Source organism: Larimichthys crocea, chromosome XXII (genome assembly GCF_000972845.2).
Source record: "Larimichthys crocea isolate SSNF chromosome XXII, L_crocea_2.0, whole genome shotgun sequence".
NCBI lineage: Eukaryota > Metazoa > Chordata > Actinopteri > Sciaenidae > Larimichthys > Larimichthys crocea.
In genome coordinates, this window is record NC_040032.1 from 8537927 (window position 1) to 8552306 (window position 14380).

A 14380-nucleotide genomic window follows, 5' to 3' on the forward strand; every position below is an offset into this window, starting at 1 on the left:
GGGGGGGATTTGTCCAACAAACGCCACCTGGGTGGAATTGCACCCCAGGAAATTTTCGCTCACCCTGTAAGCGAATTACTATGAGGTCACACAGACTCGTTACACTATCTAGAGAGGAACAAGCGACGGACTTCAAATAAATAACTTATTTTATTTAACAATGGTTTTACTAAAGGTAACATGAACATGTTCTTCACAACCTGCGTTGTTCTGCTATACCACATTCGTTAGGGGGGAAAATAAACCCAAAAATAGAGCAGGGACAGTCAGTGAGGCGCAGACTAAAAGAACCTTCAAAACACACAATAAACAAATTACAAAACCAAACCACACGTGCCACAGCAAACTTAAGGGAGGTGCGCTGGGGACCACCACCAGGCGAGTCTGCACGCACTACACCCGCCTCTGTCCAGGAAGAAAACACACAAAAATTTATGGGTGGAGCGACACTCAAAGGTTGAATATACGAATTATTAAAAATGTCCTATTTCTTAAACAACACTTCACACACAACATCACACCCACATGCACACCAACAGAACGAAATACACATTAATTGTTTCTTAACCTATTATAGAAAAATACTTAAAGAAAAATTTACTTATATAAGAATAAAACAAAATCAGAAATGTAACTCAATAGAACAAACAAAATAACCATCTGTAATCAAAATAAAGAACCAAGAGCTTGCAAATTAACTGATTTACCCGAAACAACTACATAACGGAAATAATATTAACCCAAACAAACAAAGAAAACACTTAAATAAGTCAGTGCAGTGGGGCTTGAGTCTGGTGCTGCGGAGGAGCCACAAACAGCAACTCAGGGGCCATTAAGAAAAAGAATACGGGTGTGGAAGACAGCGTGACAAAAACGGAGCCCAGGGGCCTGCACCAAGGCTGAGGCAGCGGAGTTATTGCGTAGGTTGCTGCGGTGGTCATCAATAGTCTGTTGCCGTGGATCCCCGAGCGCAGGAGGAGAGACAGAAACCGCTGCAAATTCCGCAGCTACAGCAGGACAGAGCAGAGGGCAACAGCTGTTAGCAAAAGGACTATAGTTAACCATGATAACAACGAGCATGCTTACCGATAGAGAGAGCTTTACGCACTAAAAAAAAAACCAGTCCTCAACAACAGCAGAACGCGGGACACCAATTCCTCCAGCTGCAACCCAACCAGTTACGGCCCAAAAATGAAAAACAAAATCACGGCGGTTGTCGCACCCACTGTGCAATTAAAAGATGCAGTAAAGCAACACGCTTACCTGGCGGACGAAATCACACCGAACACCCAAAACACCAAACTGGATCACGCTACCCGAGGCCTTCCAGGTGAATGCCAGGGAGAGAATGCGCCCCGGAGGACGCAGTAGTAGTTAACCAGGTGCTGCCAATCGCAATCAGCACCGTGATACTGATTAAGTGGGAGGGGGGGTGGAAGCCAGAGCAACACCCGACCTGCCACCCACTATGTCATCAGAGGTTAAGGAAACATGCTCAACTGAAATATGAGCTCTTGACAACAACACTACAGTCAGTATGTGCCTTATTTTGCAAATCTGCCGTCCATTTTGTGCCTGAAGTCCATCACAAACTGCATGAGGTTTGTGATTTTCCAGCTTGTCTGTTCTTTTTTGTTCGATGAAAGACACCAGAGACAAAAAATGACAGACCTCAGATCACATCAGCTTTCTGCTCGATTTTATTATTTCACACACAATCAAACTTGATTGAACTTGGAAATATTTATGTTGTTTTTATGTTTTTTTTTTTGTCTTTTGCTTTGCTATAAGTGTGAGTGGGAAGGTAATGAAGGTGTCGACATGTTACAGACTCTGTGTCTGTTTGCATGTAAAGATGATGACGAAGAAAAGAGAAAAACATCAGCTGATTTACTGTATGTTGATCCTGGAGAACTACCACACAGGACGGATCTTCATGCTGAGGCTCTGGAGAGTGAATTAACCCTCCATATCTCCACACAACTCCAAGAGCATAGTGACTACTATCAGCCCCCCAAAGATAAACCCCGTTGGGGTTTGTCTCGTGACATTTGTCGTACCAGAATCCCCCCAGGTATAGTCTGGCCACAGTTGCCAGACCAGATTGTCCTGTGTCTTTTGTCGAAGTGTGGAAACTTCATTTTTTCTGACGAGTCATGGAGTCTCTAAGCAAACATGAACCACATGTTTAATCTTACAATGATACTAATGATACTAATACTCAAAACACTACTGGGACTAAGACCTTGTTGGACACTATGCTGCCACCAGGGGGTTAAAGTGGTTTGCCGTGGGGGACCCCAAGAAAATGATAGGCCAGTTCATTGATTGATTTCAGTCTCATGAATACACTAAATATTCATTTGGATTCTGATTACTAATCAATGAATAAACTACAATCAAGTACCCATCAACCTGCACTGTCACCCCTACAGCCCTCCTTCCTGAATAATACTCACCCGCCCCTCCCATTTTTAAATCCAGGAGACTGCAGTGCATATCCGTCATGCTCGGCGTCGACAGAGAAGGATGAGTAACGATGCAAACACTTTGTTTCCATCAAAGTACCCCATGTCGACCCCAGCAGCTCGTACTCCTTAGTGGCGGGTCAGTTGGGGATGTTCTCAAGACCTGCACACAAACACAGTTTTTTATTCCATTTTGATCACCACACCTTACTGTTCGTCGCTTGGATAAATATATTGGACTCAGTCACATGACTGTTGGTTTGGTTTCATTTCTCACCCGAGCCTAGTACTCCAGCAGCTATACCAAAGCCCCCATCTTGTACTGATCCCAGGGTCTGTAGAAGTTCACCGAGCCGTCCATCCTCCTCTGGAACACCTGGGGGGACGGGATGGGGGTTAACTAGCTAAACACACAAGAATCTGACAGGTCACGTTCACACACAGCAAGTTTCTGTATTTCCACTTGTTTGAGAATTATTTTGGTTTCTTTTAACAGTCTGACCGGGATTAGAGAGAACCTCAGGGAACACTGGAGCAAACATTCAGGGAACCCAGATTGCAATCCACGAGATATTACTACCTGTTCCAAATTATTATGCAACTCCGATTTCAATTTAAACAAACATTTGATTTGTAGTTTTTTCAATGAACGTTTTCAATTGTGCGTCTCCCCTGTCTCTTTAGATGACACTGGCATTCAGTCTCAGACAGTTTGGTCATTTGTTTGCCAGTGAGCCTCATTAAACAGGAAACAGGAAACTACTAAAGCGGTTGTTCCACCATTATTAAGCAAGTCACAGGTTTTATGCAATATTGGGAAAAAAGAAAGATCTTCTGCAGGGTGAAGTGTGAAATACTGCAGTATCTTGCAAAAGGTATGAAAAACAGGATATTTCACACAAAAATAAAGAGATCATCCAACTGTCAGAAAGTTTGGTCCTGATTCAGAGTGCAGATGTGTTAGTTCGATCAGATAAATGCGTGTTAAGGCAAATTTATCGAATTTATAAGAGAGCATGTGTGTTGATTTCTGTTTTCAATCCTTTAGGAAACTATTTACTGTTTGAAAACTGTTTTGCATAAAAATTTGGAACACTGCATTTTGAGGGTATGCAAAAAATGCCACGTCATTAGTAATTTTGTTTTAATAAAATCCAGTTATGTATGATTGTTGAGGAATAAAAAAAATCCTACTGACTGTCAATGATATAGATGATTGAGTAAAGAATCACAGTATATGCAGACAAATCATTTGGAACACTGTGTAGGTCAAAGCTCTTGGCTGTTGACTTTAAGCTTCAGTGAAAACTCACCGTCCACTGTCCTCCTTCTGACTGCATGTCACAGTACACCTACACACAAACACACATTCATTAGCAACTGAAATCACGTTGAAATACTTTACACAGTATGTTCACAACATGCTATAACAAGTACTGTGAACTACTACTTGTTATAACTAGGACTACTTGTATGTGTTGTATCAGGAGCTTCAGTCAGAACCTGTAACTGATGAGCTCATGTCTTTACATTGCGACGTCTCATCTTGAACCAACATCTTATCATTGAAGGTCGACCTGCGTCCCCGAGAGGATGAAGTGTACCTGGACCAGCAGACGTGGATCCGATGTGGGATTAGGGTGTACCACTCCGCTGGGTCTGGTCTTGTCTTGTTGGTAGAGTGTCACTGCAGTCCACTGGCGGACGATCTCTGTGCAGCTGGTCAACACTGGAGCCAGGACGAGGAGGACGCTGAGAGCAGCTGGAACAGAGGAGATGTTGTCATTGTTGACCTGGAGTAAGGTTTGAAGCTTCTGTACACCGTAAAAAAGGTCAGATATCATAATTCAAGTAAATGTCAAAAGTTAAATGCAATGCATTGTTTTTAGTTTTTATTTAACCAGGAAGGTCCCATTGAGATTAAAAAGCTCTTCTGCAAAGGAGTCCTGGCCGAGACAGGCAAGCAGCACAAACTAAGAACAAGTAAAAACACACGCAAGACACATGGCGAAGATTACAACACATAGCATATCTAAAAGGGCAGTACACGCCATGAATTCAACCAATATCAGTTAAAGGCAACGACAGCCCAATGATTCAGTCTCCAGGTCTTTCAATATGGATTTAAAAGCTTTCAAAGAAATCAGATCTTTGAGTTGTTTGCTTTTCCTCACTGGGCTGTCCAGGAAAGTTTCAACCTGAAGAGCAGAGCGCTTTGTCCTCTGTCTTAAAGAAGACTCTGCAGCGTGTTTGATGGCATGAAAAAGTTTGATGCATTTGTTTCCAGAATCACAGTTAGAATGTAAAAGTACACATAAATGTCCAAACTGAGAAGATTTACCTTCAATGACAAAGGAAACATTCAACTGTTAGTGTGGACACAAACGTTTTATAATGAGCCACATATTTAATTACAGCCTTGTTGTCATTTACCACACTGTCTTTTGTCATTTTCAGGAAAGCAGAAGAAACACTGTTAAAATAATCCTTTTGAATTAATGAGTTTTGTAATCAGTTTTTAAAACACAGGAAAACTCCTGTCAAAATGTACCATTGTTTTACAGTGTACGTTTGACTGTGAAGCCCTCAGCCTACAGAGCTACATAGATTCTAAACAGACAGAAAGGTGTAGAAAGTTACACATTTACCTTCATCGTCAGAGTTCTGCTGAAAATCCTGATGTCAGCCTGTCTGGATCTCTGATGAGCTGTATTTATATCCTAAAAATGATTTCACACTTTAGTCTTCAATACTTCAGTTAAACAAACATTTGATTTGTAGTTTTTCAATGAACGTTTCAATTGTGCGTCTTCCCCTGTCTCTTTAGATGACACTGGCATCAGTCTCAGACAGGTTTGGCAGTTTGCCATGAGCCTCATACAGGAAACAGGAAACTACTAAAGGCGGTTGTTTCCACATTATTAAGCAATCACAGGTTTCATGCAATATGGGAAAAAAAGAAACGATCTTCTGCAGGTGATGAAGTGATGAAAATACTTGCGTATAGTTTGCAAAAGGTATGAAAACAGGATATTTCACAAAAAAATAAAGAGATCATCCAACTGTCAGAAAGTTTGTGTCTGTTCAGAGTGCAGATGTGTTAGTTCAGCTAAAGCGGTTAAGGCCAAATGTATCGTATTAAGAGAGCAGGTGTGAAAAAGCCACTGATGAGCAGCAAACAGGTATTTGAAGCTGCTGGTGCCTCAGGAGTCCCAAAAACCTCTCGATGCTGGATACTCCACAGGCTTGCTGATGTGCATAAAGCTGTAATTGAGCCATTCTCAGGAAAAATGACTGCAGTGCGCTCAGAAATACATGATGACTCATTTTCAACAGTGTTATTCACTGATCAATGCCGTGCTACACCGGATGGTCCAGATGGAGCTCTGGATAGTTGGTAGATGGCCACCATGTCCCAACAATCTGCAACATCAGCAAGGAGGTGGTGGAGAGATGTTTTGGGCTGGAATCATAGGAGATGAGTTGGTAGGCTCCTTTAAGGTGCCTGAAGGTGTCAGAATGACCTCTACAAAACATGTGGAGTTCCTAACTGCCCGTTTCCTGCCATGGTATAAAAAGAAGAACTTTGCCTTCTGGAATAAAATCATTTTCATGCAAGACGATGCACCATCCCATGCTGCAAACAATACCATTGAGGCCTTGGCTGCTTTGGGCATAAAGGGAGAATCATCCCCTGACATCAACCCTGTTGAGAACCTGTGGAGCATCCTTCAAAGGAAGCTCTATGAGGGCGGGCGGCAGTTTACCTCAAAGCAGCAGCTCTGGGAGGTGATTCTGGCATCCTCAAAGGAAATACAGGCAGAAACTGTCCATGGACTTACAAAATCAATGGATCAGAGAGCTGTTAAGGTGATATCAAAGAAGGGCTCCTGTGCTAATATGTAACTCCATCTGTAAATTGTTTGTTTATGATTGAACTAGCTTTGATTTGAGAACAATGACCCCCTAATGCAAAAAATACAACTGATTTCTGTTTTCAATCCTTTAGAAACTATTTTACTGTTTGAAAACTGTTTTGCATAAAAATTTGGAACACTGCATTTTGAGTTACTGCAAAAAATGCCAGTCATTAGTAATTTTGTTTAATAAAAATCCAGATTATGATATGATTGTTGAGGAATGAAAAATCCTACTGACTGTCAATGATATAGATGATTGAGTAAAGAATCACAGTATATGCAGAATCATTTGGAACACTGTGTAGGTCAAAGGTCACAGTACACCTACACACAAACACACATTCATTAGCAACTGAATCAAGTGGAAATACTTTACATAAAAAAAATGTGACCACCCAGTGTTTCAGAGTGGACCACAGTCTCGACTGTGTCCCTCCAGAGAGACCTGTGTGTTCACCAATCAGAAGGCAGCATAGCACCTGCCGTTCAAAGTCCTTTAACTCACCTGGCTCAACAACCTGTTGGAGAGTCTGTCTTCAGCCACGAGCTAGCTTTGTCCCATCTGCTGCTCTTGCTGCCTTAGCTTTGGCACCAGGTGAACCTTTTCACCTGATCAGGGTGATGGATGGATCAGGTGGCCGCCCTGGAGAGGAATGTGGCTTCCCTGGTGTGGTTGCTGGACTACCTTACTCATCAGCAGATGAGCTGACTGCAGATTGTAGAAGGCCAGAAGACGGCAAACCTCCCTTACAATGGTTGACCACCACAGCTCCACTACAACATGAATCCATGGATCTGCAACCAAGTTGCCCCAGATTGAACTCTGACCTGGACCCCTGAGAACCTTCACAGACTTCGAGCTGTTGGAGGTGCACAGGTGTTTCTTTCCCAAGTCAAGCAGCATGTGGCTGACAATGTTTGTTCCACTTCATGCAGTCAACCCGTCTACATGCAGGACCTGCAGGTTTGTAGGTGGGTTAATTAAGACTGTACTCGTTCTCAGGACTTGCTTTCATTTATGAGTGCTGTTAAACTGTGAGTGCTCTGACTTTGTGCCAATGATAAGCGAGCTCGTCCTGCCTGAAGTTCATCAGGAGGTCTGAGAGTCTCTCTCAGCCTGAAGGCTAGCTCGCTCTCTGCAGTGCTATTTAGAGGCTGGATGTTCTCTTAGAACGTTCTCCATCAGGGGCACTGCAGCGTCAGCGTGACTTTAACCAGTTAAAGGCTGTTTAACTGCTCTGCAGTACACAAACCTCTGGATAACAACATGATACACAGGTGTCGCTGTTGTCTACAACCAAAGTAAGTAGAAACATGACGTTCATTAACTCATTAATACACGAATAAATGCAGATTTCTGTTCTGTCTGGCAGCCATGGAGGCCACTGAAGGTTGATGTACCTTTATTTATCTTTGTGCAACTCAAGGCCAAAGTCTGAGATCTATGTGACTTACACATCGTTCCGTTTTAGACAGTCTGCGGGGATGTCACGGAGACTACGTCCAGGTTTTAGACAGTCTGCGGGGACGTCACGGAGACTACATCCAGGTGAAATCATGTGACTGAGCGGGTAAAGGTTATAAATGATCTTTATTAGAATCCTTGGGACAGCGTTCAGGATACAGAAGTTGCATTTTTTGACCATTAATTAAACTGTAAACGATAAAACAAACGACATCAGAAATAAAAAGAACAATCTGTTAAACGTCCTCGGGTCTGTCGGGTCGTCTGATCTTTATTAATATTCATCATGCATGGCAGAGTGTCGAAAATAAAAGTGTCATTTTGATTCGATCAGCTGCATCGATCACCTCTGCAACACATTTGATTCAGTTGTTTAGTGTCTCTGCTGGAGCCGGTTTGGGTCAGAACCGATCACCTGTCTGACCTGGAACATGAACTGGGTGAGATCGGGTCTTTTCAGAGCATGTTCTTTGGTCAGATCTCACTGAGAAGTGAACCCACAGCAGCAGAGAGGAGGATTTGTTTTTCGTCTTTGGTACCACAGAACTTCAGACCTCGGGCCGAGACCGGCTCGTGACTTCAGAGCTGCTCATTATCCCTGTTTGTGTTTCTTTCCTGCAGCGGCTACATGGCTTTGATACATTTGGGGAAGGTCAAAACATGAATCTGACTGTATGCTACTGTACACTGACTGAAACCAATTATCCTGACGGGCCTGAAGCTCAAAGCTCGTCTAATTAACTCGTTCTCGTAAACACGTCAAACAGATTAACCTCAGAACAGAAACATGAATTTTGCTCCTTTGGATGATTATTGCACATGAAAAGATTTAAATCAAGTTCTTAATATAAAACATGTAAAGTGACTCAGCAGTGAGAGGTATAACGAACATCACAATGTCGACTATTGCTATTAATGAAAACCTCCATCAGTGATTACTGATCCACCTTCAGCTACTTAAATCAGTTATTAAATTTAATAAACTACCGTCTGTGACCTCCTGTTGACCCACACTGACCTGTGATCAGCTGAACGGTGTCTCTGTCACTCGTACGTCTGTTCTCACACTATGTAACTTTGAGAAGTACGTAACGCTTTACGGCACTAAGTCACACAGCAGCAACTATTTCACTGATTCTGGTGAAACTGGATCATATTTTATGGAGGAAATGTTTTCTGGTTTTCCCTCTGATGTCCTCCGGCTGCTCCGCCTCAACTCTCTGTGATTTTACAGGAGTTTATGATGGACAGTGAAGTAACTGCTGACAGCTGTAAGCGGCTGTTAGGATCAGTCTGTTAGCTGTACATGATGGCAGAGGAGCAGAGAGTGAAGAGACGCTGACGGAGGAGAACTAAGAGAGAAAAGAGAGAGTGAGCGAGCAAGAAGCCGCCGGACACGAGAAATGTGGGACGGACTTTTAGTGGTTGGTGAGAGCGTGGGGAAATAAAAGGCTGAAAGACAGACGCGAGCTGGGCTGACTGCTGCTGAGTCAGTGATGTTAGCTGGCTGCTGTGGGATACACGCTGGGGGCGTTAAATCGAGAAGTAAACCTCTTAACTTCTAATAAATTAATGATGCGTGTTTTGGTTGATTTTCTAAAAACGTTCAGCAGACAGATCTGCATCTCTGTTACACGGCGGGATACGTAACTGAAATCGATATGCTTTACTCTGAAATGAATATTTCATAAACTATCATTCCTAAAGTGAACATGCAACATTCGGTTGCTGTTTTTTCCTGTTATAACTTTCAAGCAGGCTCATCACATAGATAGATATAAAAATAAATTAAATACAATAAATAAAAAGAGGATAAACATACATCGAAAAGTGCAAATGTACATTTGTTTACAGCATGACAGATTCACTGTACAATCATTGATTATATACTCACATTATTTATGCATTATAATAATATAATAAGGTTACAAGTAGCATAGTTGAGTAAGAAATATTTCATAGCAAGTCTATTGGAAAATATTGCATTGCCTTGTGACGACGGGAGAGGCTCTTCTAAACGTGTGTGTGTGTGTTTGCATGTGTGTACATTGACATAAGGTGTATGTGCAAACAGTTAAGCAAGAAAAAACTCAAATCATTCTAGTTCAGAGGCACAAAAAACTGCCCAGCCTGCGTTTCAAGTATCTAGCATCGTTTTTGGACAACACACATCAGTCGGACGTCAGCGAAGCGAAGAGAGAAAGAGAAGGAGAGAACAAAAGAAAAAGGATACTTCCTTTTTGATCATCGTACGACGAAACGAGCAGTTCAAAGTGTCAAAAGAACGACACGGATGAGACAAACATCAAGGAGGATATTGCACTTCACCTAAAACACTCGTTGGTTAAGACAGCCCGCAGTTGGGCTGGAAACAGCAGTCATGCTTCACATTGAGCTCCATGTTCGCCGGATGCTTCCTCGGTTGCAACAGAAACAAATGGGAACGCTTGGGAGCGAGCGAGGACTCACAGTTTTTACAAACATCTCGTCTTCGTCGATGGTCGGGCTCAGGAAAAAGATCGCGAGGAAAGTCGTCCACTGGCAGTCGGTTTGTTAAAGAAAAGCCGTCGTGTTCGAGAGCCTGGCGCTCAAAGTGGACGGTATCCATCTGAAATCTCGTTCCTGGGTCTCTTGATCAATAACAGGGTTCTGATGTGGACCTGGATAATCTTTGCAGGTTAAGCTACAAGTTTTTGGACTCTCCTGCACCTGCAGGCTCTCTGGGAGTTCTTGGAGTTCAGTACAAATCTCTGGCTTTAAAGAAACATGCTTTCTGTTGCTCTGTTGGGATTCTGGTTCTGTACGGTGCAGATAAGGATGATCGGAACAATACTTTTACCTGGAGAACAACTAATGATGGGCAGGCGGTCAAACAGTCTAAACTTTCCTTTTTCTTGAGTAATAAACAGTTTAAAGAGAATATTATACTGTACAGTTGGGTAATGGTGCAGCACCTGTCTGTGCTGGGCTGTTTCTGTTCATGTATGTGAAGTGGAGACAGAGAAAGAGAGACTAAATGTTTGCTTACTATCCCACACTGCCCGGATACGCTTCAGCGTCCGAGTCCATCAGATTTCTCCGGACGTCTCAGCGCTCTGACTTGACTTTGTAGCGCAGGACGAGGTAAGTAGCCAGTCTGAGGACCAGGAAGAAGACGCCCAGCACCATGAAGTCCACATACAGCTTGGCGTCCTCCACGTCCAGCAGCTGCAGAACCTCCTCCGGCTTCTGGAACTTACACACCAGACCCGGACACTCCAGCTCTGACCGGTTCATCCCGTAGATGGAGAGGATCACCCCCTCAAAGCCGTACCTGGAAGGAGGATCACGATCATTTAAGGGGAGCCTGAACACAAACACATTTAACAGACAGTGTGTGACGTACCTGACGTAGGACACATAAGAGCTCCACTGCAGGTATTTAGGAATGGTGTCAAAGTTGACGAAGAAGCCAGAGAAGAGGAGCACAGGTATGGCTGTGACCGGACCCACGAAGGTCGCCACCTGTCGAACAAATATTGATCAATGAATTCACAACAGTTCAAATAAAGGATGGAAATCCATGTAGCAAAGCCAAAGATATAGTCTTCTTCCTGGTGCCTACATTACCCATAATGCAATCGGTGTGCCTACCTGCAGAGACGTGGAGGCCGCACCTATCAGCAGACCCAGGGACTGGGCCACCAGGGCCGTGGACGTGGACAAGGCCATGAAGAGCAGGTAGCGACCCGCTTCAGGAGGCTGCTCAGTCATCCAGTACACGATACTGCAGTACATGATCGGACAGATCACCTGGAGGACAGAGTTTGTGTTTGTTAATGTGAAACTGAATGTGTGGAAATCGCTGCATGCTCAGTCATCAGAGCGTTACCTGGAACGGTACGTCCGCCATCGTTTTGGCCAGATAATACGCCTTCAGGCTGTACCAGTAGTTGAGATGTTCCCTCATGAACACAGACATCTCCAAAGGAACTGTGGAGGAACAGCAGCGTTAGAGGACAGAAGGACTTTCAACAATCCAATCTGACAATAAGTCTTACAGGTCAGGATGGTCGGCATCAGGGCGGCGAACATGAGGAACAGCATGGAGAAGAACAGGAAGCCAGTGTTGTTGAAGACTTTGCTGGCGTCATTTCCAATTTTGAGATAAAGCAGTCCGATCAGCACGCCGATGCACAGATGGGACATCACCCTGAGGTGGGTCAGCACCTTCAGAATAACCAGAACATTAACACGACTCAGAGACCTTCAACTGACACCAAGAACCAAAGAAAGCTTCACAGTGTTTTATTTTACCGTGTCCCTGCATATCATGATGAAGGTCCGTTTGAAGAGGATGCAGAACTGCGTGAACGTACTGGTGGCAAAGCTGTGTTTCTCCAGAGTTCCCGTGTCCTGTGGAGAGCGACGTCACGTCAGAGACTCAGATACAACAGAAACCATCACAACATCCACAGAAGAAGAGTCTGAAGGTTCTCTGAAGGTTTCCTCTGTGTTACTTGAGTGTTGATTCAGTTTGTGGACCCACACGGAGGCAGGTTTATTTATATTATTTATTCATCCTGAACCGAACCAGTTCGTAGATGGTTTTCATTAGAAATGTTATGTTTTAACATGTTTCCTTCATGTACCATAGTTTGAGACCTGGTGCTGAGATGTTAAAGCAGTGATCTCTAATTAGACCAGAAAACACCATCACACATCTCGCCTGTGGTTACTGGCTGAAGCCTACACACACAAAAAACAGCTGAAGATAAAAATCAATGAACTGAAGAGTGACGGAGAGAGCACAGCCGCTTCACGGGTACAGCTTTAACATTTAGCTGATGCAGGTGTGTGGTTGTGATAAAGGTGCAGGTATCACTCACACTGTGACATTGAGAAGGACATGAAGAGTCACTCTTGTCTCTGGAGTTCTTCTTGCTCTCCTCCGAGCAGAGTCCACCCTGAACCGCCTCAAACAGAACCGGGTTCAGATCCCCGTACTCCCCGGACGCCACCTCGATGACTGTGGACAGAGAGGACAGGTGTGTGAGAACAAAAACACACATTCAGGTGTGTTCAAAGAGATGTTTGACTTACTGAAATCTGCAGGGTTGTGGTACGTGGGGCAGTGGAGGCCCAGGTTCTTCAGGTACGGGATGAGGTACGGGACCGTGCCCTTGTATATGCACTGACCCTGACTGAGGATGTACAGCTGGTGGAGAAACACGTTCAGAGTAATCAACGTGATTTCCGACACACCGGCTCTGAATAATATATGAACAGCAGGCCGGAGTATCGACTGCAGCGCTGCTCGTCAGCTCGGTACAATGAATCATAACCGGGTCTGAGTGGCTAATGGACGTGTCACGTTACCTTATCAAACATCTCAAAGAGCTTGGCGCTGGGCTGATGAATGGTGCAGATGATTGTCCGTCCACCCTGCGCCAGAGACTTCATGAGGGACACCACCTGGAAGCAGGACGCGCTGTCCAGACCGCTGAGACGGGACAGAACACCAGAGACAGACGCTTAATCTGGACTGCTGGTCAGATGACACAGATTCAAAGCAGCTGACGTCATCGACGTACCTGGTGGGCTCATCGAAGAACATGACGGGAGGATTGTTGACCAGCTCGAGGGCAATGGCCAGTCGTTTACACTGACCTCCAGAGAGGCAGCTCGTCCGAGTCTGAGCACATTCAAGGAGACCCAGAGCGGTCAGGATCTCGTCCACCTGAGGGACAAACAGAGGTTCACAGAAGGTTTGAAGATCTAAACCCAACTGAACACATACAGCACTCATGATAACGAAGTAATATTCAGACTTACGAGCTCTTTTTTGACCTGCATGCTCTCATTGAGTTTCAGATTGGCAGAAACCTGAAACACGAGCAGACGTCAGCACTTTATCGTTGAACATTTAATGGATTTAATGAGGTTTATCGGATTTAACGGCGGCCTCACCATCATGGCCTCCCTCGCGGTGAGGTGTGGCAGCAGCATGTCGTCCTGCATGATGTAACAGGACATCTTCCTGAAGGTCCGCAGGTCTCTCGGCCGACTGTTCACCATGATCTGACCCTTCATGCCCGTCTCCCTGTTAGCAAACACAAAGTGGAGTGCTGTTATAGTGAATCTGAGCCCGGCTGAAGGTCGGTCTGCTCTCCTCACCACCAAAGCAAACAGGGCCCTGAAACCAAGAAGCTGTTTTGGTAGATTAACAGTAAATGAAGTACATGGATCTCACCTGTAACCTGCCAGAATATTCATCAGGGTGGATTTTCCGGCTCCTGAAGGTCCCATGATGCCGATCAGCTCTCTGCTGTTGAACCTTCCCGACAGACACTTGAGCAGAGCTTTGTAACCTGACGGAGACACAAACCTCCACCGTCTCCATCTTAATGCAAACTTTATATTCATGTAACACTTTGTACGTCCATCAGTGTGTCCACGCTGTCCATGTTTATGTCTGTCTGTGTCTGAACGCTGAGAGCAAAGTGACACCGGCGTCAAAGCCGGTCCAATGAAACCGGTTCTGGTTC

General features: G+C 44.3%; 2 protein-coding genes across 2 annotated transcripts in view; both read right to left on the reverse strand.

The window, feature by feature from the left end:
- Positions 1-5335, reverse strand: part of LOC109137137 (microfibril-associated glycoprotein 4) — a 10296-nt gene extending 4961 nt beyond the window's left edge. Inside the window, exon 1 of the mRNA XM_027273844.1 lies at positions 5117-5335. Coding sequence (XP_027129645.1) covers positions 5117-5122 — 6 coding nt within the window. The 5' untranslated portion in view covers positions 5123-5335. The remainder of the gene's footprint in view (positions 1-5116) is intronic.
- abcg4a (ATP-binding cassette, sub-family G (WHITE), member 4a) overlaps positions 1-14380 on the reverse strand; it is a 28623-nt gene that overhangs the window by 8737 nt on the left and 5506 nt on the right. The window contains exons 4-16 of the mRNA XM_027273843.1: positions 14086-14203; positions 13803-13935; positions 13668-13718; positions 13427-13572; positions 13212-13335; positions 12936-13050; positions 12722-12861; positions 12150-12248; positions 11894-12062; positions 11725-11825; positions 11487-11645; positions 11239-11357; positions 9873-11166 (exon numbers count right to left, since the gene is read on the reverse strand). Coding sequence (XP_027129644.1) covers positions 10941-11166; positions 11239-11357; positions 11487-11645; positions 11725-11825; positions 11894-12062; positions 12150-12248; positions 12722-12861; positions 12936-13050; positions 13212-13335; positions 13427-13572; positions 13668-13718; positions 13803-13935; positions 14086-14203 — 1700 coding nt within the window. The 3' untranslated portion in view covers positions 9873-10940. The remainder of the gene's footprint in view (positions 1-9872; positions 11167-11238; positions 11358-11486; positions 11646-11724; positions 11826-11893; positions 12063-12149; positions 12249-12721; positions 12862-12935; positions 13051-13211; positions 13336-13426; positions 13573-13667; positions 13719-13802; positions 13936-14085; positions 14204-14380) is intronic.